The 20,924-nt window shown below is 44.6% G+C and overlaps 1 protein-coding gene across 3 annotated transcripts in view; it reads left to right on the forward strand.

Moving 5' to 3' along the window:
* The window catches only part of BAIAP2 (BAR/IMD domain containing adaptor protein 2), a 174,729-nt gene that overhangs the window by 76,887 nt on the left and 76,918 nt on the right, over positions 1-20,924 (forward strand). For all 3 annotated transcript variants that reach the window (XM_033961495.1, XM_033961497.1, XM_033961496.1), the window contains exons 4-6: positions 9,707-9,768; positions 10,343-10,414; positions 10,706-10,843. In XM_033961495.1, the coding sequence (XP_033817386.1) occupies positions 9,707-9,768; positions 10,343-10,414; positions 10,706-10,843 (272 nt within the window). The remainder of the gene's footprint in view (positions 1-9,706; positions 9,769-10,342; positions 10,415-10,705; positions 10,844-20,924) is intronic.

A 20,924-nucleotide genomic window follows, 5' to 3' on the forward strand; every position in this document is an offset into this window, starting at 1 on the left:
TGCGTTGGAAATGCTCCTTGATGCCAGCAACAATGGATAAGTCTATTGCAGTAACAGTAAGATGCTTGAGCAACTGGGCAGATGATGGTAGGAGTCTAGTAGCAGACAAGACTCTTGTTGCCACAAGACACATGTCATATTTAAGTGCTTCATTTAAATCCAAAAGCAGCTTCTGCAGTTTTTATCACTGAATTCAGATGCCAGTTATCTAAGATGTGTTAAATGTACAAATTGATAATAGCATTTTATAGATGCTGTTCTGTCTAATTGGAACAGCCTGTTTAAGGCTAATCTCAAGCTTTTAGAGAATGACAAAGTTTTGTTCCTGTGAGCTCTGTCTCTTCTATCCTCATGGTCAACCAAATGGCCCCATCCCCATGCCATTCTCTAGTTTGAGTCTGCAAATTTGGGTGGTACTTGGCCTATGCTTATAACATTGTGCACTTTGCTTAATGTTTGTCTTGGGACGAGAGCACCGTAAGTTGAATGTCGGTATCACTCTGCATTGGTGACTTTCTTTTTTTTTTTCTGCTGCTGCTGATACGACTTCACCAGCTTGCTTTGAATAATATGCCCAAAGAAAAGAATGGTTTGTTAAAGTGTGCAGGTCTGTGTAGTTCTAGATGCTGCTTTCTGTTCATTTTTCTTACCGTTAAGACATGCTCTGTACAGTAATACCCATAATTCTGGCTATCCTTCAATACAGGGAGATTGACTTTTTGCATTGCATAAAAGCCTGTGAACAACTAGGAGGAAGGGCTGGAACTTGATCTTGTGTGATTAGGAAGTTGTTTGTGTTCTCAGTTCAGAGTGACTTGTACCTGATTGCATGCTGAAGTCACTGTTCAACAAAGGGAACTAGAAGCCTTGATTATAAGCAAATGAAGGTGCTGTTAATGTTTAGTGGTGGTTAAACTTCCTAGTATAACCTAGAAATAATTGATAATTCACATGTGCTTCTAAATGAATTGGTTGACATGTTGCCTCCAGTGCAAGAGTTGATGTGAGAATGCAGTTAAACCAAGAGGGTTTGGAAGGAAAGAGGAGGTTCTGCTGTTGGGAGATTTCAACCTGCCGGATGCGGACTGGAATGTTCCGTTTGCGGAATCGGAAAGAAGTAGGGAGATTGTGGATGCCTTTCAAGAGGTTCTGCTCAGACAAATGGTGACGGAACCCACAAGGGAAAAAGCGATATTGGATCTGGTCCTCACAAATGGAGAGAGTATCTCTAATGTTCGAGTGGGTGCTCACCTGGGTAGTAGCGATCATCAAACAGTTTGGTTTGATATAACGGCTAAAGTAGAGAGCGGCCGCACGATACTTAAAGTCCTAGATTTCAAACGTACGGACTTTAATGCAATGGGAAAGTACCTGGAGAAAGAGCTGTTAGGATGGGAGGACATAAGAGAAGTGGAAAAACAGTGGTCTAAGCTGAAAGGAGCGATAAAAATGGCTACGGACCTTTATGTGAAGAAAATCAATAAAAACAAGAGAAAAAGGAAGCCGATATGGTTCTCCAACCTAGTGGCTGAGAAAATAAAAGCGAAAGAGTTGGCGTTCATGAAATATAAAAAAACCCAAGAAGAGGAGAGCAGAAAGGGACTACAGGGTGAAACTGAAAGAAGCCAAGAGAGAGATACGTTTGGCGAAGGCACAGGCGGAAGAACAAATGGCTAAAAATGTAAAAAAGGGAGATAAAATTTTTTTCAGATATATTAGTGAAAGGAGGAAGATAAAAAATGGAATTGCTAGGCTAAAAGATGCTGGGAACAAATATGTGGAGAGTGATGAGGAGAAAGCAAATGTGCTAAACAAATACTTCTGTTCTGTGTTCACAGAAGAAAATCCTGGAGAAGGACCGAGATTGTCTGGCAAAGTTACACGAGAAAATGGAGTAGATTCTGCGCCGTACACGGAGGAGGATGTTTATGAGCAACTTGAAAAACTGAAGGTGGACAAAGCGATGAGACCAGACGGGATCCATCCCAGGATACTAAGGGAGCTCAGAGAGGTTCTGGCGAGTCCTATTAAAGACTTGTTCAACAAATCTCTGGAGACGGGAGTGATTCCTGGGGATTGGAGGAGAGCGGATGTGGTCCCTATTCATAAAAGTGGTCACAGGGATGAAGCAGGAAACTACAGGCCGGTGAGCCTCACTTCAGTTGTTGGAAAAATAATGGAAGTGTTGCTGAAAGAAAGGATAGTGTACTTCTTGAATCTAATGGGTTACAGGATCCGAGGCAACATGGCTTTACAAAAGGTAAATCATGCCAAACGAATCTGATTGAATTTTTTGATTCGGTGACCAAAGAGCTGGATCGAGGACATATGCTAGATGTAATTTACTTGGATTTCAGCAAAGCCTTTGATACAGTTCCTCGTAGGAGGCTGTTGAACAAACTTGAAGGGCTGAAGTTAGGACCCAAAGTGGTGAACTGGGTCAGAAACTGGCTGTCGGACAGACGCCAGAGGGTGGTGGTTAATGGAAGTCGCTCGAAGGAAGGAAAGGTGACTAGTGGAGTCCCTCAGGGTTCGGTGCTGGGGCCAATCCTGTTCAATATGTTTGTGAGTGACATTGCTGAAGGGTTAGAAGGAAAAGTGTGCCTCTTTGCAGATGATACCAAGATTTGTAACAGAGTAGACACCGAAGAGGGAGTGGAAAATATGAAAAAGGATCTGCAAAAGTTAGAGGAATGGTCTAATGCCTGGCAACTAAAATTCAATGCAAAGAAATGCAGAGTAATGCATTTGGGGATTAATAATAGGAAGGAACCATATATGCTGAGAGGAGAGAAGCTGATATGCACGGACGGGGAGAGGGACCTTGGGGTGATAGTGTCCGAAGATCTAAAGGCGAAAAAACAGTGTGACAAGGCAGTGGCTGCTGCCAGAAGGATGCTGGGCTGTATAAAGAGAGGCATAGTCAGTAGAAGGAAGAAGGTGTTGATGCCCCTGTACAGGTCATTGGTGAGGCCCCACTTGGAGTATTGTGTTCAGTTTTGGAGACCGTATATGGCGAAGACATAAGAAGACTTGAGGCGGTCCAGAGGAGGGCGACGAAAATGATAGGAGGCTTGCGCCAGAAGACGTATGAGGAGAGACTGGAAGCCCTGAATATGTATACCCTAGAGGAAAGGAGAGACAGGGGAGATATGATTCAGACGTTCAAATACTTAAAGGGTATTAACGTAGAACAAAATCTTTTCCAGAGAAAGGAAAATGGTAAAACCAGAGGACATAATTTGAAGTTGAGGGGTGGTAGATTCAGGGGCAATGTTAGGAAATTCTACTTTACAGAGAGGGTAGTGGATGCCTGGAATGCGCTCCGGAGAGAGGTGGTGGAGAGTAAAACTGTGACTGAGTTCAAAGAAGCGTGGGATGAACACAGAAGATTTAGAATCAGAAAATAATATTAAATATTGAACTAGGCCAGTTACTGGGCAGACTTGCACGGTCTGTGTATGGCCGTTTGGTGGAGGATGGGCAGGGGAGGGCTTCAATGGCTGGAAGGGTGTAGATGGGCTGGAGTAAGTCTTAACAGAGATTTCGGCAGTTGGAACCCAAGCACAGTACCGGGTAAAGCTTTGGATTCTTGCCCAGAAATAGCTAAGAAGAAAAATTAAAAAAAAAAAAAAAAAAAATTTAAATTGAATTAGGTTGGGCAGACTGGATGGACCATTCGGGTCTTTATCTGCCGTCATCTACTATGTTACTATGTTTTTTCCTCATAAACTAAATCAGCGGCTGACTAGATAAATTTCCTGAACCTTCTGACTTGAAGCCATGAGCTAAATATATTTGCTTAACCTGTAAACTGTCCAAGTGTGTCAAAGTAGGATAAAACTTGTATCATCTTGTACTAAAATTATGTATGTTTAACCTGTAACCCGTTCTGAGCTCTTTGGGGACAACGGGATAGATAGAAAAGGAATTAAATAAAAATAAATTATTGGTCTGGGGATGGTGGGCAGGGTTGTTCACTAGGGCGATGCCACGTGACTGCTGCCATGGCAGTGGGGACGCAGGGCACCCTCCCCAAGTCTACCTTTCAGGAGAAGCATCTGCTGGACTTTGTTTCTAAATATCTAATCAATCAGCAAATACTAATTAAGGGAGGGAAGAAAAGCACATCACATCTGACCCTGAAACTTATTTTTTTTAAATCAGGACACTAGACAGGATTTAGGTTTGTGCCAGGACACCACCTCTTGTGATTGGATACAATTGGCACAGGAAGATGGGTTTCTTTGGTCTAAGCGCTCTATACATGTATGGTTTTTCTGTAAACTGTTTCCACTTAATCTGTTTTCATTAAAACAAAATTAGGTTTTTGTACAACTCCAGTTGAGTTCATGAGCCGTCTAATCACTGGCAGATATTGATGTACCAAGAACTTGGAGTAGCTTCCACCTATACACTTTTTGGTTAAGATGTCCTTAATCCGGAAGGAGAATCATTAACATTGATGAGCCAATTCTTGGTTCTGGGTGAATCTGCATGCTGAGGAATTTTAGGATTTCTTGTTGCCTGCTAAACAGTCTCTTATAGTCTAATTGTATTGTATAATAGTATCATGGGTTGTGGCACGGAGTAGATTGTGTTAGAGAATATTATGTAATGTTTTAAAATATTTTATAATAAGGGTTTCTATTCTTAGGTTCCCATAAATTTATAAATCAGGGGTGTGTGTGTTTGTATTCCAGCTAATTAGGGGTTTAAGGGAACAAAAGTCTCGGTATTTTAATTTTGTGCCATAGCTGCTATTGCGGTGTACTTTTTCTGGTGGAATCGAATATGTACCACTTGTGGTTCTTCCTTATTTGGCAGGAACTGTGGCCGTTTTATCTTCTCTACCCCCCCCCCCCCCCATCACAGCAGAGAACTGCATGGTGAGAGCAGTACAGCCAAGGGGGGGCAAAGGGGACCCCCTAGACCCAGGGGTAAGCAATTCTGGTCCTCGAAAGCCGGAGCCAGGTCAGAATTTCAGGATATCCACAATAAATATGCATGAGATAGATTTGCATCTCAAGGAGGTAGTGCATACAAGCTCATCTCATACATATTCATTGTGGATATCCTGAAAACCTGACCTGGTTCCGGCTCTTGAGGACTGGAATTGCCTACCCCTGCCCTAGACCACCCAGTTCAGGTAACAAGGTTTGGGGAGCCACCTGGGGTCAGAAGGGCTGTTAGTCATTACTGAGTGCTTCAGGCAGGGCTTGTCCCCAAGCATATGAACTCTGCCTTCTATGTACACAGAGGCTCTGTCCTCAGCTCCACACTCCAGAGGCCCTGGCCTGGAGCTCAGCAAGTCCTTTTGACTTAGATTGGATCCTAGTCTCACATGCCCTTCGAGGAGGGAGACAGAAGAGGTGGTCTTCAAGGACTTGCCATGGGAAGGAGCCTCCTGCCAGATGAAGAGGGTTCCCTAGTTGTCCAATTCAGATGCTGCTGCTACTTCTTCTCACTTATATAGTGTTGAAAGGCATAAGCAGCGCTGTACATCTTGACATTTATAGACTCTCTGCTCAGAAGCGCTTACAATCAGCTCAACAATTTTGGTGAATGTAGCCCTCAACTCAAGCAGAGCCCTTTGAAGACCACATCCTGGAAGGCCTTCCAGTTCTATAGGGCTGTGTTCCAGATGGTTCTGGAGAGAAGCCAGAGGGTAAATTCTAGGGCACGGGTCTCTTGGGCAGGCTTTACCAGCTACTGCCTGAGGAGCTCAACCAAATTCTGTCTTCTGAAGGTGGATGCCCTAGTCAAGCAAGAATAGCCATATTGTGTCAGACCAATAGTCCATCTAGCCTGGGATTATGTTTCTAAAAGTGAGCAATTCAGGTCACAGGTACTGACAGAAACCCAAATAGAAGCAGCATTCCATGCTATTGATCTTAGAGCAAACAGTGGCTTCCCCCATGGCTGTCTCAGTAGCAAACTATGGTCTCTTCCTCCAGGAACTTGTCCGAACCTTTCTTAAACCCATGTATGCTAATTACTGTTACTACATCCTTCAGCAACAAGCTCCAGAGCTTAACTGTTGAGTGAAAGGTATTTCCATATAACTTCATTGTGTGTCCCCTAGTCTTTTTTTTTTTTTTTCTTTTTAATAAGTTTTATCCGTTCTATAGCATTTACCCAGGAGAACAGCCATTCCAGTTAAATGGGGCTTGGCCTTAAGGGATGCCTGTGACCAGGCAGAAGGAACAACTGAAGCATCCACAGTGGTGATGGGGAGACCCTTTAATACTGCTATTAATGCAGACTCCTTTTCTACTTTTCAATCCTTGGGCTTTGTTTCAAATGCATCTTTGTTGCCCTTTACCCCATTCTGATACTTTCATTCTGCTTGAATTTAGGATACTTTTAGAATCTCAGCTGACCGCCATAGAAGGTCTTTAAAAGGACTTGGTTGCCACTGAGAACCAGATAGCCCAGTGCACACTCTGTAAATAGTCCTTCTGAACCGTCCCATTCTGCCATGTGAATTTGCTGTACCAAATACAGTACTGTAGAACATTATACTGCTGGATAGCGTCTGTTCCTATTTCACGGTACCAGTGAGTGCAGTAGGGAACTATTTAGGGTCCTCCAGCCTTGTCTTTGTGGCATCAGGCTTGTAGCATTCTGAGCTCATTCAGTTTTTGCATTTATATAAAACACTTGTATTCATAGTTTTGAGGTTTTACACATCCAAAAATCACATGCTATGAAGTGCCCTGTAAAACTGCTAATGTATGGTGGTGGACTTCTGATCTTGTACTAAAATTATGTATGTTTAACCTGTAACCCGTTCTGAGCTCTTTGGGGACAACGGGATAGATAGAAAAGGAATTAAATAAAAATAAATTATTGGTCTGGGGATGGTGGGCAGGGTTGTTCACTAGGGCGATGCCACGTGACTGCTGCCATGGCAGTGGGGACGCAGGGCACCCTCCCCAAGTCTACCTTTCAGGAGAAGCATCTGCTGGACTTTGTTTCTAAATATCTAATCAATCAGCAAATACTAATTAAGGGAGGGAAGAAAAGCACATCACATCTGACCCTGAAACTTATTTTTTTTAAATCAGGACACTAGACAGGATTTAGGTTTGTGCCAGGACACCACCTCTTGTGATTGGATACAATTGGCACAGGAAGATGGGTTTCTTTGGTCTAAGCGCTCTATACATGTATGGTTTTTCTGTAAACTGTTTCCACTTAATCTGTTTTCATTAAAACAAAATTAGGTTTTTGTACAACTCCAGTTGAGTTCATGAGCCGTCTAATCACTGGCAGATATTGATGTACCAAGAACTTGGAGTAGCTTCCACCTATACACTTTTTGGTTAAGATGTCCTTAATCCGGAAGGAGAATCATTAACATTGATGAGCCAATTCTTGGTTCTGGGTGAATCTGCATGCTGAGGAATTTTAGGATTTCTTGTTGCCTGCTAAACAGTCTCTTATAGTCTAATTGTATTGTATAATAGTATCATGGGTTGTGGCACGGAGTAGATTGTGTTAGAGAATATTATGTAATGTTTTAAAATATTTTATAATAAGGGTTTCTATTCTTAGGTTCCCATAAATTTATAAATCAGGGGTGTGTGTGTTTGTATTCCAGCTAATTAGGGGTTTAAGGGAACAAAAGTCTCGGTATTTTAATTTTGTGCCATAGCTGCTATTGCGGTGTACTTCTTCTGGTGGAATCGAATATGTACCACTTGTGGTTCTTCCTTATTTGGCAGGAACTGTGGCCGTTTTATCTTCTCTACCCCCCCCCCCCCCCATCACAGCAGAGAACTGCATGGTGAGAGCAGTACAGCCAAGGGGGGGCAAAGGGGACCCCCTAGACCCAGGGGTAAGCAATTCTGGTCCTCGAAAGCCGGAGCCAGGTCAGAATTTCAGGATATCCACAATAAATATGCATGAGATAGATTTGCATCTCAAGGAGGTAGTGCATACAAGCTCATCTCATACATATTCATTGTGGATATCCTGAAAACCTGACCTGGTTCCGGCTCTTGAGGACTGGAATTGCCTACCCCTGCCCTAGACCACCCAGTTCAGGTAACAAGGTTTGGGGAGCCACCTGGGGTCAGAAGGGCTGTTAGTCATTACTGAGTGCTTCAGGCAGGGCTTGTCCCCAAGCATATGAACTCTGCCTTCTATGTACACAGAGGCTCTGTCCTCAGCTCCACACTCCAGAGGCCCTGGCCTGGAGCTCAGCAAGTCCTTTTGACTTAGATTGGATCCTAGTCTCACATGCCCTTCGAGGAGGGAGACAGAAGAGGTGGTCTTCAAGGACTTGCCATGGGAAGGAGCCTCCTGCCAGATGAAGAGGGTTCCCTAGTTGTCCAATTCAGATGCTGCTGCTACTTCTTCTCACTTATATAGTGTTGAAAGGCATAAGCAGCGCTGTACATCTTGACATTTATAGACTCTCTGCTCAGAAGAGCTTACAATCAGCTCAACAATTTTGGTGAATGTAGCCCTCAACTCAAGCAGAGCCCTTTGAAGACCACATCCTGGAAGGCCTTCCAGTTCTATAGGGCTGTGTTCCAGATGGTTCTGGAGAGAAGCCAGAGGGTAAATTCTAGGGCACGGGTCTCTTGGGCAGGCTTTACCAGCTACTGCCTGAGGAGCTCAACCAAATTCTGTCTTCTGAAGGTGGATGCCCTAGTCAAGCAAGAATAGCCATATTGTGTCAGACCAATAGTCCATCTAGCCTGGGATTATGTTTCTAAAAGTGAGCAATTCAGGTCACAGGTACTGACAGAAACCCAAATAGAAGCAGCATTCCATGCTATTGATCTTAGAGCAAACAGTGGCTTCCCCCATGGCTGTCTCAGTAGCAAACTATGGTCTCTTCCTCCAGGAACTTGTCCGAACCTTTCTTAAACCCATGTATGCTAATTACTGTTACTACATCCTTCAGCAACAAGCTCCAGAGCTTAACTGTTGAGTGAAAGGTATTTCCATATAACTTCATTGTGTGTCCCCTAGTCTTTTTTTTTTTTTTTTTTTTTTTAATAAGTTTTATCCGTTCTATAGCATTTACCCAGGAGAACAGCCATTCCAGTTAAATGGGGCTTGGCCTTAAGGGATGCCTGTGACCAGGCAGAAGGAACAACTGAAGCATCCACAGTGGTGATGGGGAGACCCTTTAATACTGCTATTAATGCAGACTCCTTTTCTACTTTTCAATCCTTGGGCTTTGTTTCAAATGCATCTTTGTTGCCCTTTACCCCATTCTGATACTTTCATTCTGCTTGAATTTAGGATACTTTTAGAATCTCAGCTGACCGCCATAGAAGGTCTTTAAAAGGACTTGGTTGCCACTGAGAACCAGATAGCCCAGTGCACACTCTGTAAATAGTCCTTCTGAACCGTCCCATTCTGCCATGTGAATTTGCTGTACCAAATACAGTACTGTAGAACATTATACTGCTGGATAGCGTCTGTTCCTATTTCACGGTACCAGTGAGTGCAGTAGGGAACTATTTAGGGTCCTCCAGCCTTGTCTTTGTGGCATCAGGCTTGTAGCATTCTGAGCTCATTCAGTTTTTGCATTTATATAAAACACTTGTATTCATAGTTTTGAGGTTTTACACATCCAAAAATCACATGCTATGAAGTGCCCTGTAAAACTGCTAATGTATGGTGGTGGACTTCTGATCGCTGCATTTTTAACTTTTTTTTTTTTTTTCCCTTGACTTTCCAGGAGATGTTCTCTTCCAGATGGCTGAAGTTCATCGGCAAATTCAGAATCAGTTAGAAGAGATGGTGAGTGTTGGGTTCCTTTATATGCCAGTCTTGGATGTCAGATAGCGAGGGATAATTAGACTAAGTCTCTAGAGGTCTAGTGGGGAATTGAGAGCTTCAGCTGTACACCAACTGTTCTGCTTAAGATTTGCTCTGAATTGGTGACCAAGCAAATAGATTTGTTTCAATCAGTATAAAATCAGTTTCTGTTGGCATAGTTCTTCAGTTCCTTGTTGTCTGCCACCTTCTGCCAATTGCTGTCTCGTATGCACTTCCATATGTCCTTTCTGGTCTTGGGCAGACGGTTGAATGCCTCCTTCAGAGGATTGTTATTCTAAAGTTTAAGTCTTATGTATGGCTTTTTGTTTGCTCATCTTCCTGCCTCTGCTATTTATAACGGTCTTGATTTCATTATGTTCATTTTATTAGATATTTAATACTTTATAATTAGGGTACAACAAAGTGCATTCATAAAATAAAACATTTCTTGGCATCAATTATGTACTATTATGATTATCTACCATGTACCGCTTGATGTCTGATACAAGCCTAATGCCTAGCAAATGTGGTTCAGTAACATGCATTTCTTTTCCAGTTAAAGAGCTTTCACAATGAACTACTTATTCAGATTGAGCAGAAAGTAGACTTGGATGCCAGGTATCTAAGTGTAAGTAATACAAACATTTCAGCTGCTTGATTCTTACTTGCAAACTCTTTCCAAGTATCAGATCATACAGCAAATTTCCTACACAGGTGTTGCAGTGTGACAGAACAGCTTGCCAGCCCCTTGTCTGGAATTCCTGGAAGCTCTGGATTCCAGTTAATTCTAAGTAGTTTTCATGGCTTTTTAGCTACCTTGGACTGTTTACAACATCATCATGCTATTATGTATTAAGTCAGTAGGGTACAACCCTATGGCTGACCCTAAAACAAATGCTGTCATCTTTTTTGTACATAGGCTGCATTGAAGAAATATCAAACAGAGCAGAGGAATAAGGGGGATGCACTTGAAAAGTGTCAAGCTGAACTTAAGAAGCTACGGAAAAAGAGCCAAGGAAGCAAGAACCCTCAGAAGTATTCAGATAAAGAGATGCAGGTGAGGCTGGAGAGCCTTAGGAGGCCAGTTGTGCTGCAGCAACTCCCAGTAAGGTTTGCTAAATCCTGACACTGGAAACACACTTGAATATATACCATGAATGAATAATGTTTCCCTAGCAACAGCAGCAGATGAATCCAGAGACCGATGGGATAGCTCACATCTACCAGCAGGCGGAGATAGAGAAACTGATTAACAGGTGGTCCTATTGGCTGGCACTCCTCCTGTTTATTCAGTATTCTCTATCTCCCAGCAGGAAAAGATCGCTATTCAACTAGCTCCTGAATTCTGGCTGTGGCTGGAACTTTATTTTCTCCTGTTGAGGTTTCTCTTCATGAGACAGGGGTGTCCGGCTGAACGGTGCCGGCTTTAGAGGTTACACTTGGGCCACCCCTTGTCCCTGCCTCACCCTCCCTCCGAGGATAGAGGGTCTGCCTTAGTCCCTATTTTTTCTTCTTTCCCTTCAAAAAAAAGGGACTTCACAGCTACTGTTTTGCCCTGCTAGTGCTGAGCATTTGCCAGCACTACTAACAAGGTTGTGAGTATATGTTTACTTCACTTTGTATTTGAACTGCGGGGCTGTTTTGTGCTGGTATGAACGCTGGTGGTTCCCCGTGGAGTGGTTCTTCTTTTCTGTTGTTATACGATATTTGTTGTGGGGAGAGTATAAAAAAAAAAAAATTTTTTTTGGTTTTCTTCAGTGTGGCTTTGGTAATGGGCTACACTCGGTTTCGGGAGTAGGTGCCTTCCCACGCGGCAGAAGCGAGAGCTTCCCTTCTTGCCGGGGACACGGGAGCTGCAGTGTTTGTAGGTTCTGGGGCTGTCCCTTCTCGAAGTTGCCGCGGCCAGTGAGGGAGGCCATGTTTGGACGGCTCCCGGTGTTGACTTGGGGAGGTGCATGATTGCATGACTCCCAGTGTGCCCGCGGGGAGGTGAGCTCGGCTCCGGGGTGTTCTTCGGTCACCGGCCAGGACCCGTGTCTCTGCTGAGCTTAAGAGGCTCCCGCTGGTTCTCAACTGCTGTTGAGACCGAGCAACTTTGTTTCTTTTCCTCCCCGAGGTGAATGTTCAAATTTGGGCGACGCCGGTGTGGGTGTCTGTTTCATTGCGGGCTCCGGGTCTGTTTGCAGCGCTGTTCTAGGAGCCGACATATTTTGGCGCGAAACTTCCCGCGCTTGGGTCTCCTACGCGAGCGGGCCTGCCGCAGCGTTCAGGGAGCTATTTTATATGGGTGCATTTATTAGCGTGTACCATGGCTTATCCTTTTCGGAGTGTGCTATGTCGGGCCTGTTAAGACAGCCTTACCCTTTGTGGCGGTACTCAAATTTGGGGTGTGTTTGTATATTTTTCCCTTACTTCCCTTGGCAGATAGGCTGCTAGTTTTCTTGGGTCTGTTATGTCTCAGGGGACTTCAAGAGAACGATTCTGACATGTGGGGTCGCCTGCGCTTCGTTTTTTCTATGTCATGGATTGTCAGTGGGCACTGGGCAGTGCCCAAAGAGTTCCCGTTTTTCTTACAGCTAGTTCATTGTCTCTGTCCGGGTCCATGCAGGGTGGATCTATGTAGGTTGGAGGTTTCTTTGCTGTTTCTTCCGGTGTGTAGCGCTGCATGTGTCTGGTAGCGCTATTACCCTACATCTTTAACATTTTTTAGCTGGTTTCCCAGTGAGGGGACTCTCTTGGGGCCTGTTACCTCTTCATTTATTCCGGTGGGTATGGGTGTCTCCGAGGTCGGCAGGTCCTTGAGGCTTATGGTGTGCAGGTCGCCTTCTGCTGCTGGCGCGTACTAGGCAGTCCTCCTATCTTGCAGACTGGTCTCGGAGGTTGCTGCGGACTAGGGGCGAGTTTTCTCTTCTTCCGCATGATTGCGGTACAAAACACTATATGCCTGTTGACATCGTCCCTGAGGCTCTCTTTTAGCTTGGGAGCGTTGTCTGCTATACATCAGGGTGCAGATCGTTTTCTATTTAGAGGCGAATGCTCCTTATGGATTCTGCCTAGGGTGTCTTGTATTCCAGTGGCAGGCATGAAGTTGAGACTATTTGCGGGCTTTCGCCAGGCCCCTTTTTTACTTCGCCTCCTGGGGTCTGGTTGGGGAGAGTTTCTTGTCTGTCCTTTCAGCTCTCGAACAGCCCATTTCTGATTATCCTGCGCTTCACTTTGAAGGGGTTTTGACTTCCTCTTATTTCGCTTTAGGCGTCCTCGTGGAGGGGGGATTCTATGTTGTCGGGTCAAAGGATTTGGCCATTCCTCAGGAGGTTTGCAACTTTGAATCCTCTTCTTCCTTTTTAGATTCTTTCTTGGGATCACGAGGTTTTGGGCTTCCATCGATTATGTTGGTACGAGAACCCCTTTTGCGGGTAATGGGCACTTGGGGCCATAGTTTTAGTTGTTCCGGAGCTCACAGAAATTGTTCTGTTTAATTCATGCTGCCTGGGGAGATGTAGTTGATCAACTTGGGACTTGGTTCTCATACTGGTCAATAGGTTTTTGTATTTTTTCAGAGTTAGACATTTCCGCCCTGAAACGGTGAGTTCATTTCCTATTCCTGGTGGCCACAGCATCAGCAATGTCTCCGCTTATATGTTCTTGGGCAGCTCTCTCTATTTTGGCGCATGCCGTTTAACCTAGCCGCGACTCCAAGAACTCTTTATGGGTTGCGGCCCTTAGGGGTGGCTTTTTGGCAATCAGGGGGTATTCAGGGGTTTGTTTCTTGGACGTCTGCTTCTTGGGCCATCTTGCCGCCCACTCAATTGGGCAGACGCCATCGGATGATTTCCTTTCTTCATTTTATTCCAAAGATCTCTCTTACCTCTGCCACTTGTTGGAATGTCTGGCTGTGGGGGCACAGTGTGTTTCTTCACAGATACTAGGGGGAGACAGGTTACTGTCTCAGGTTCCCCTTCTTGTTTAGTCACCTGGATCTATGTTCTGCATTTCTATATAGGTGCTGGAATCTATAGTGGTGTCTCTGCTGTCCCCTTAGAATCGCCTTTGCATGGGCCTGCTGCTGCAGCCACTTTGGTTACGATGGTTTCCGGTATCTCCATCGTCTAGTGGTGGTATTTACTAGGCTCCTCACACTTCGCTTTGCGTAGTTTGGGGGCTCAGCGAGATAGGTGTTTTCCATGTCCTGTTATGGTCTTTGCTGGTTTGTTATCTAGTAGTCCTCCGTACCAAGCTGTCGGGTTCGGAGGCTCAGTTCTTTCTGTCCTCAGCTCCAGGGGTCTGGTCTTAGGGGGCGCCTTAGTACTTGTTCTTTTTCTTCTCTGGGGCGTGGTCAGGCGGTTTCAGGAGCTTCGGACCATTCTTCAGGAATGATACTACCGGTCCTTTCAGTCGGTGTGCTGATGGGGGTATTGCTCTACTGCCGGGACAGTTTGTGCTATGCTCAGTTGGTGGGTAAGGTTGTGGTTCTACTTCAATGGGTGGACCCTCACCTTCCTCTTCTGTTGACAGATCATTTTATGGGGCAGGTAAGGAGTTTGGATAGACTTCTCTCCATGACATCTGAGCATGGCCCATTTCTTGTATGTAACAATGTCCAGCGCTGTGTACGCTCTAGCAAGTGTGCATGTTGGTCATGGTGAAATTTTCTACTTCCTGGAATTGAACATTTTGGCTCAGGCGTTCCGGATCTTTTTCTGGAAGTGAGATCTCCTGGATCTAGTCCTCTCGGCCTCGTCTCGATATTCTACGCTTCCTGGCTTCTTCGGCAGGCACAGGGAGTGGGAGTCAGAGGGGGTAGCAGCGTGATTTCTTTCTCGCCTCTGATTTCTCTTTTTTCAATGTTTTCCCCTGGCGGTTGATGGCTTGGATTTGTCATCTCCAGCTCGCTTTCAGGGCACAGTATTTGTAGACTCTCTGGTTTGGCTGCGCCATCCTTGCTATGCGGATCTGATGAGTCTTGCGACAGCCGGACTGTTGAGTTTTCTGGTATCTCCAGGTTTGCTCAATTAGGGTCCGATCAACTTGGGTATTCGTACTACTTTGGTATTACGGCCTAGCTTTTGAAATGTCATGGCTGACATGTAAAGGTTATGTGAAGCAGGTTGTTTTTTTCTCTTATCCAGGTGATGGAGATCTGTGGCTTCTGCTTCCTTTTGGAGGTTTTTTTTCTGTCATGGGTACTTCTCCACATTTGCACCCTTCCAGAGTTCTTTTTTGGCATGAGTGGATTGCCAAGGGCATAGCGTTCGATACCCTTCCGCTTCCTGTGCCATTCTTAGCTGGTTACAAGGGCTAGGTATATTGCTCTTCGCTTACTGCTCAGCCTCATGTGGTACTGCTCCCGAACGGAGTACAGTATATTCGTTAAACTCTGGGAAAGCCCTGTCCGAGGTGCAGTCTTAGGGTACTTCTTCTCAGTTTACCGAAGGCTTCTTTCATCCTTGTCTTTTGAGACTCTAAAGGGCTGTGCTGTTGAGCACGGGGTTTCTTGTGGCCTTAGCTGCAGCTCAGCGGTTTTTGGAGTTGTGGGCCTTGTTCGACAGGGATTCCTATTTCTGATTTACATAATCTAGAGTGTCAGTTCTGATGGTACCACACTTTCTTTCTAAGGAGATGTCATACTTTCTTTTGTGACACTCACTTTTCCTTCCTTCTTTCTGGGAGGAGAAATGGGGAGCTGTGCTTTTATTCACTGCATTTTTTGACAGGGGGTAGCGTTCTCCCGAGCTAGGTTTCTAACAACGTTTTGTTGTTTAGATCACCTTTTTTTGTATTCTTCAAGGGACGCCTCAAACATATGGCGGCGTCCAAAGCCTCCATCGCTTGATGGGTCCAGGTGGACATTATTTACGCTTGCTTGATGGCAGGGAAGTGGTTGGCGTAAGAGCTTCATGGCCATTACACCAGAGCGATGGCTACTTCTTGGACTCGGTCCAGAGGTTAATTCCTTGGAGGGGTTTTGTCTCGCGGATGCTTGATCTTTCGAGAGTGCTTTCTCTCAGCATTTCCAGTTGGCTGTGGGGGCGCATGCGGTGGATGCGTTTAGTGCTTCGGTTGTTGCGGAGGCAGCGTTTGCTTCCCACCCAGATTGAGGATTGCTTTGCTACATCCCATTGGTCTCTGGATTCATCTGCTGCTGTTGCTAGGGAAGGAAAAATTATGTTCTTACCTGTTAATTTTCTTTCCCTTAGACGCAGCAGATGAATCCAGAGCCCCACCCTTTCTGGATATTGTCTCTCGGATTTTTCTTTTGCAATTTTCGCAGTTTGTTGTTATTGATGGTTGTTTTCTGTATTATTGCATTTTGAGATTCTGTATTATTGCATTTTGAGATGGGAAAGAAGTTTTTTACATGCTAGGCCTATTGATGGTTACGGATGCTTGGGCAAGGAGCTATACTGAATAAACAGGAGGAGTGCCAGCCAATAGGACCACCTGTTAATCAGTTTCTCTATCTCCGCCTGCTGGTAGATGTGAGCTATCCCATCGGTCTCTGGATTCATCTGCTGCGTCTAAGGGAAAGAAAATTAACAGGTAAGAACATAATTTTTCCATTTTTCAGTCTAAGCATTTCTTAAAACTGTAAGAATATGTGACAGATTGTAGCTTAAACCTATTGAGATCTTTGGTGTAGTTCAGGATCTGCATCGGTGAAAGGGAGCACAAGAGGTCATAGACCGAACCTGAGGGGCAGCAGGTCCAGGACAAATGTCAGGAAGTTCTGTTTCGCACAAAGAGTGGACGCTTGGAATGCTCTCCCGGAGGTGGTTGTGGCGGAGACTACTGTTCTGGGATTCAAGCGCAAGTTGGATGTACACTTTCTTGCAAATCACATCAAGGGATATGGGAAATCAGGGTCTCCAACAGGGAGCACCTAGCTTGGCCTCCGCATGTACGGGTCGCCGGACTAGATGGACCAAGGGTCTGATCCGGTGAAGGCGTTTCGTATGTTCTAAGCAAAAATGTATTAAGTTGGTTCAGTAGAAGGGTGTCGCCTGTTGCTGCTATACAGGATCGGTCTGGGGACTAAACCAACAAGAATGCTTGCTTTTCTATGGAGCATGTTGCTACTATTTGGGTTTCTGCCAGATACTTGTGGCCTGGATTGACCACTTTGGAAACAGGTCACTGGGCTTGTTGGATCATTGGTCTGACCCACTATGGCTATTATGTTCTTATGCTCTTAACAGCCAGTATAAAAGACCGGTGTACATAGTTAAAACAATGTATGTAGAAAGGAACATCAAGTCAGTATAGGACAGGTAGCATAGCACAGAGAAATTAATTAGATTAGAACTGAAAAGTAATGAATGACACAGGACAAACTTTGTCCTCCTCCCTTGGGCTTGGTCCCTGCCCCATCCCTGCAAACTGTCTGAATAGTTATTTTATATTGAATGTGTTGGAATTATACTTGGGAGGAGGACCCGGGGGTGGGGGAGTGGGATTTGAAGGGATAAAGGGGATTTGAGTGAGATATTGTACAAAAATTTGAGCTTGTTTGTGACTCTTTGTTTAATTGATTTTCTTGATAAGCTCAATAAATATATTTAAACATATTGAAATAATTTTATTAAAGTATAAAAATTAACAATATTCTGTACAATTGTCATTTTATAAATCACAAATGCAGAACAAGGATCAACAAAACCTCTGTCTCCCCTCCACTATCAAGAACTGAACAAGGCATAGAAAAATCATCATAACAGAATACCTCAGTCACGCATAGCAGGAATATAGTGTTAGGGGCGATCAGCTAGGGTAATTGTCCCCTTGCCAGAGAGAGTCCTAAGCCTGCTCCTCAGTTACTTCTAACACCAGCTCAAATCTCATATATTCTAATCACAAAATAGAAAATACAATTATTTTTTCTGCATTTTGCTGTCTGGTCATTTTATTTTTTAAATCACATTGTTCTCAGGCTCTGGTTTCTGTTTCCTTCTGTCTTCTCTTAACTCACTTGCCAGGGTCTCCTGACCATTTGACATTTCTTCTTTCCCCATGCTCACCATTCATCTTCATCTGTTTTTCCCCCATGTTCAGCATCTCCCTTCTCTATCTCCTATACGTTCTAGTATTTCCCCTTTGGCCATCTCCCTGCCTTCATCACCATTCTACATTATATCCCTATCACCTCTCCCTGAAACCAGTATCACTCCTGTGTGTCCCTATGCCTCCTTTAAGTCCAGCATTTCCCTTCTGCATTCCTATTCTCCCCTATGTCTAGCCATCTTCCCTTTGTCCATATACCCTCCCATGTCCCACTGTGTCCATATACCACCCCCATGGAGCATTTCATTTGTGTTTTTGCCAAGTACTAGTGACCTGGATTGGTCCCCATGAGGACAGGATACTGGTCTTGATGGGCCATTGGTCTGACCCAGTAAGGCTATTCTTTGTTTTTATGTTCTTCAGCTCCAGTTCTAGAGTGGGTCCAGCAGCCCAAATAACCTCCCCCCTCTCCGATCCAGCAGCCCCCCTCCCAGTACCCAAGGGTCGGCCCCTCTATACCTTCCTCCCACCTCCCCTCCTGACTCTGTGCCTATCCATACCTTTAGGAAGCTTCAGTGACCAAGATAAATCTTCACAGGCCTGCCTCTGGCCTTCCTTCGACTGAGTCTCTCCTTCTGATGTAACTTCCGGTTTTCATGAAATCACTGGACATTTTACCTGCCCACAAAGTTGAAAACTGCCCCCTAAAAACTCTAGATTTTCTCAACATCTGCCTCCAGTTCTGTGTGTCTGCTGCAAATGATCTGGACCACAGCCTGAATTCCCACATTGATTTTGCTGGAAAGTGAGGGTGAGAAACAGTTCTCTGTTCTAGCATACTCTAGGCTTTAGATGCTGCAATTAAAAATATAAATAAGCCTAATGCCAACTTTGCTTTGTCATCCGTAATCTCTTTAGCTCTATCTTACCTTTGAGTGGTGGTTGGGATCATCATGATTTATATTTGTGACAGTTATCACACTTTTAGTTTGTTTAATGCTGTGAGTGGAGGAGTGGGCTGAGTACCAGGTGAAGCCAGGGTTCAAAGTTTACCACTGTTATCTTGGGCAAGTTGTTTAACCCTTCATTGTCTTGGGTACAAACATAGGTTGTAGGCCCTCTGGCCTTGAGCTACTACTGAAAAAGGCATGAGCACCAATCCAAATGTCTTCTCTTCCTTCTATGTAAAAGAGAGTCCATAAATAGAACCACAAAATGGTTTAAATTGCTGGGCAAAGCTGCAGAGCACTTTCACTGAAGTACTTTCCTTTTTGTCCAAACTTTGCTATATGAAGTAAATCTGAAAGCCACTTGCAAATTTATTCCTTAACCTGACTTTGATTTTGCACTCCTGTGGTTTCTTTCTCAGATTCTGTGGGCTGGCTGAGTGTGGTAGTGGCTAGTCTTAGATTATTGCAGATAATTCACAGGCTTACCAGAAAGGCTTACCAGACTGAAATAAACTTCAGAAGGCTATTAGAGGCAGATTTTAGGGAAGTCATACGTTTGCCTGCCTCTAGTAATAGTTGTATCATGAAGAGCATCAGTTCTCAGCTATACAGAACTGGTGGAACTCATGGCTCTTGTGTTAGGTGGGATCAGTTAGGCCTGTATTCACTAACCTGCCCGATCCGGGTCTGATCTGGGCAGGTCCAATGAATTCAGGAATGAAAAATATGCAATGGGGGCGATCAGAGGAACGCCCTCATCTGCCTGCATGGATTGCTGTATAGCGATCCCCGCGCATGTGCAGACCATCTGTAGATGGTCAGCACATGCCTGTCTGACACAACCTTTTTTTTTTTTTTTTTTTTTTTTAAACTTAAAACTTTTTTTAGCTTAAAACTTTAGTTTTTAACCCTGCAAGCCCGTGGTTTTAACCTGCTTTAAACCCACTGGTTAAAACCACGGGCTCGCTGGGCGGAGAAGGGCAGGAGAGCGTCGGGAAAGGACAGGAGAACAGTGATGCGGCATGAGAGATTCGGGAAAGATCGAGGCAGAGCAGGGCGGCATGAGGGCGAGCAGTAGAGATACGAAGCGGGGCAGGGCGGCATTCGGGGCGAGCAGGCAGGAGGGATTGCAGGGCAGAGAGCAGGGCTTCCAGTCGGAAAGACGTTTTCGACTGGTCCCCAGCAGTCACTTCTTCAGGTGATCGGCCAGCCCAGTTGGATCGGAAATTTGGTTTTCTGTATCGGGTCGCTGTCCGATTTGCATGCATTTAACCTCATTTGCATGCACGGATTCGAAGCAGATCGCAGGAGAGGTAAGTGAATCAGGCCGGATGGAAATTTGATAGTAAAGGGGTCGGTACACGATTGGTTTGTTTTGTGAATCTAGCCCTTACTGTTTCTTTTGCATGTCTTTACAGTTGCTGCATTAATCTCAATTAGCACCAAGCTGCTGGTGGAGCCCCACCTTAAATGTGTCTAAACAAGTCTCGCAGGGTATTCAGGTCTCATTTGTTTTATATTCACTTTAGTGAGTATTAGTGACAGACTACATAGTGCGAGCTTCAGTGTCCCAGCGTATTTTCTAGTAATAAAGTAATAAGGTAAGCCATGGATGAAATGGTAAGCTCATCTCATGTGCAATATATGAAGGCTTGTACTGCCCCATTTAAAGTTACTCATCAGCTGGAGCTTTTCAATATTTGTACTTGGAAATGCAGTTACTGGATGTTAGGGTCCACCTTGGGGGTTAGCGCCCAAGAAAAGGATTTGGGTCATCGTAGACAATATGATGAAACTTTCTGCCCAATGTTCAGCAGCAGCCAAAAAAGCAAACAGAATGCTAGGAATTATTAAAAAAGGGATGGTTAACAAGACTAAGAATGTCATAATGCCCCTGTATCGCTCCATGATACAACCTCACCTGGAATATTGTGATCAATTCTGGTTTCCTGATCTCAAAAGATATAGTGGTGCTAGAAAAGGTTCAAAGAAGAGCGACCAAGATGATAAAGGGGATGGAACTCCTCTCGTATGAGGAAAGACTAGAAAGGTTGGGGCTCTAGCTTGGAAAAGAGATGGCTGAGGGGAGATAGGATTGAAGTCTACAAAATTCTGAGTGGAGTAGAACGGGTACAAGTGGATCGATTTTTCACTCCGTCAAAAATTACAAAGAGGAGGGGACACTCGATG

The sequence above is a fragment of the Geotrypetes seraphini genome, chromosome 10 (genome assembly GCF_902459505.1).
Source record: "Geotrypetes seraphini chromosome 10, aGeoSer1.1, whole genome shotgun sequence".
In the NCBI taxonomy this organism is placed as follows: Eukaryota; Metazoa; Chordata; class Amphibia; order Gymnophiona; family Dermophiidae; genus Geotrypetes; species Geotrypetes seraphini.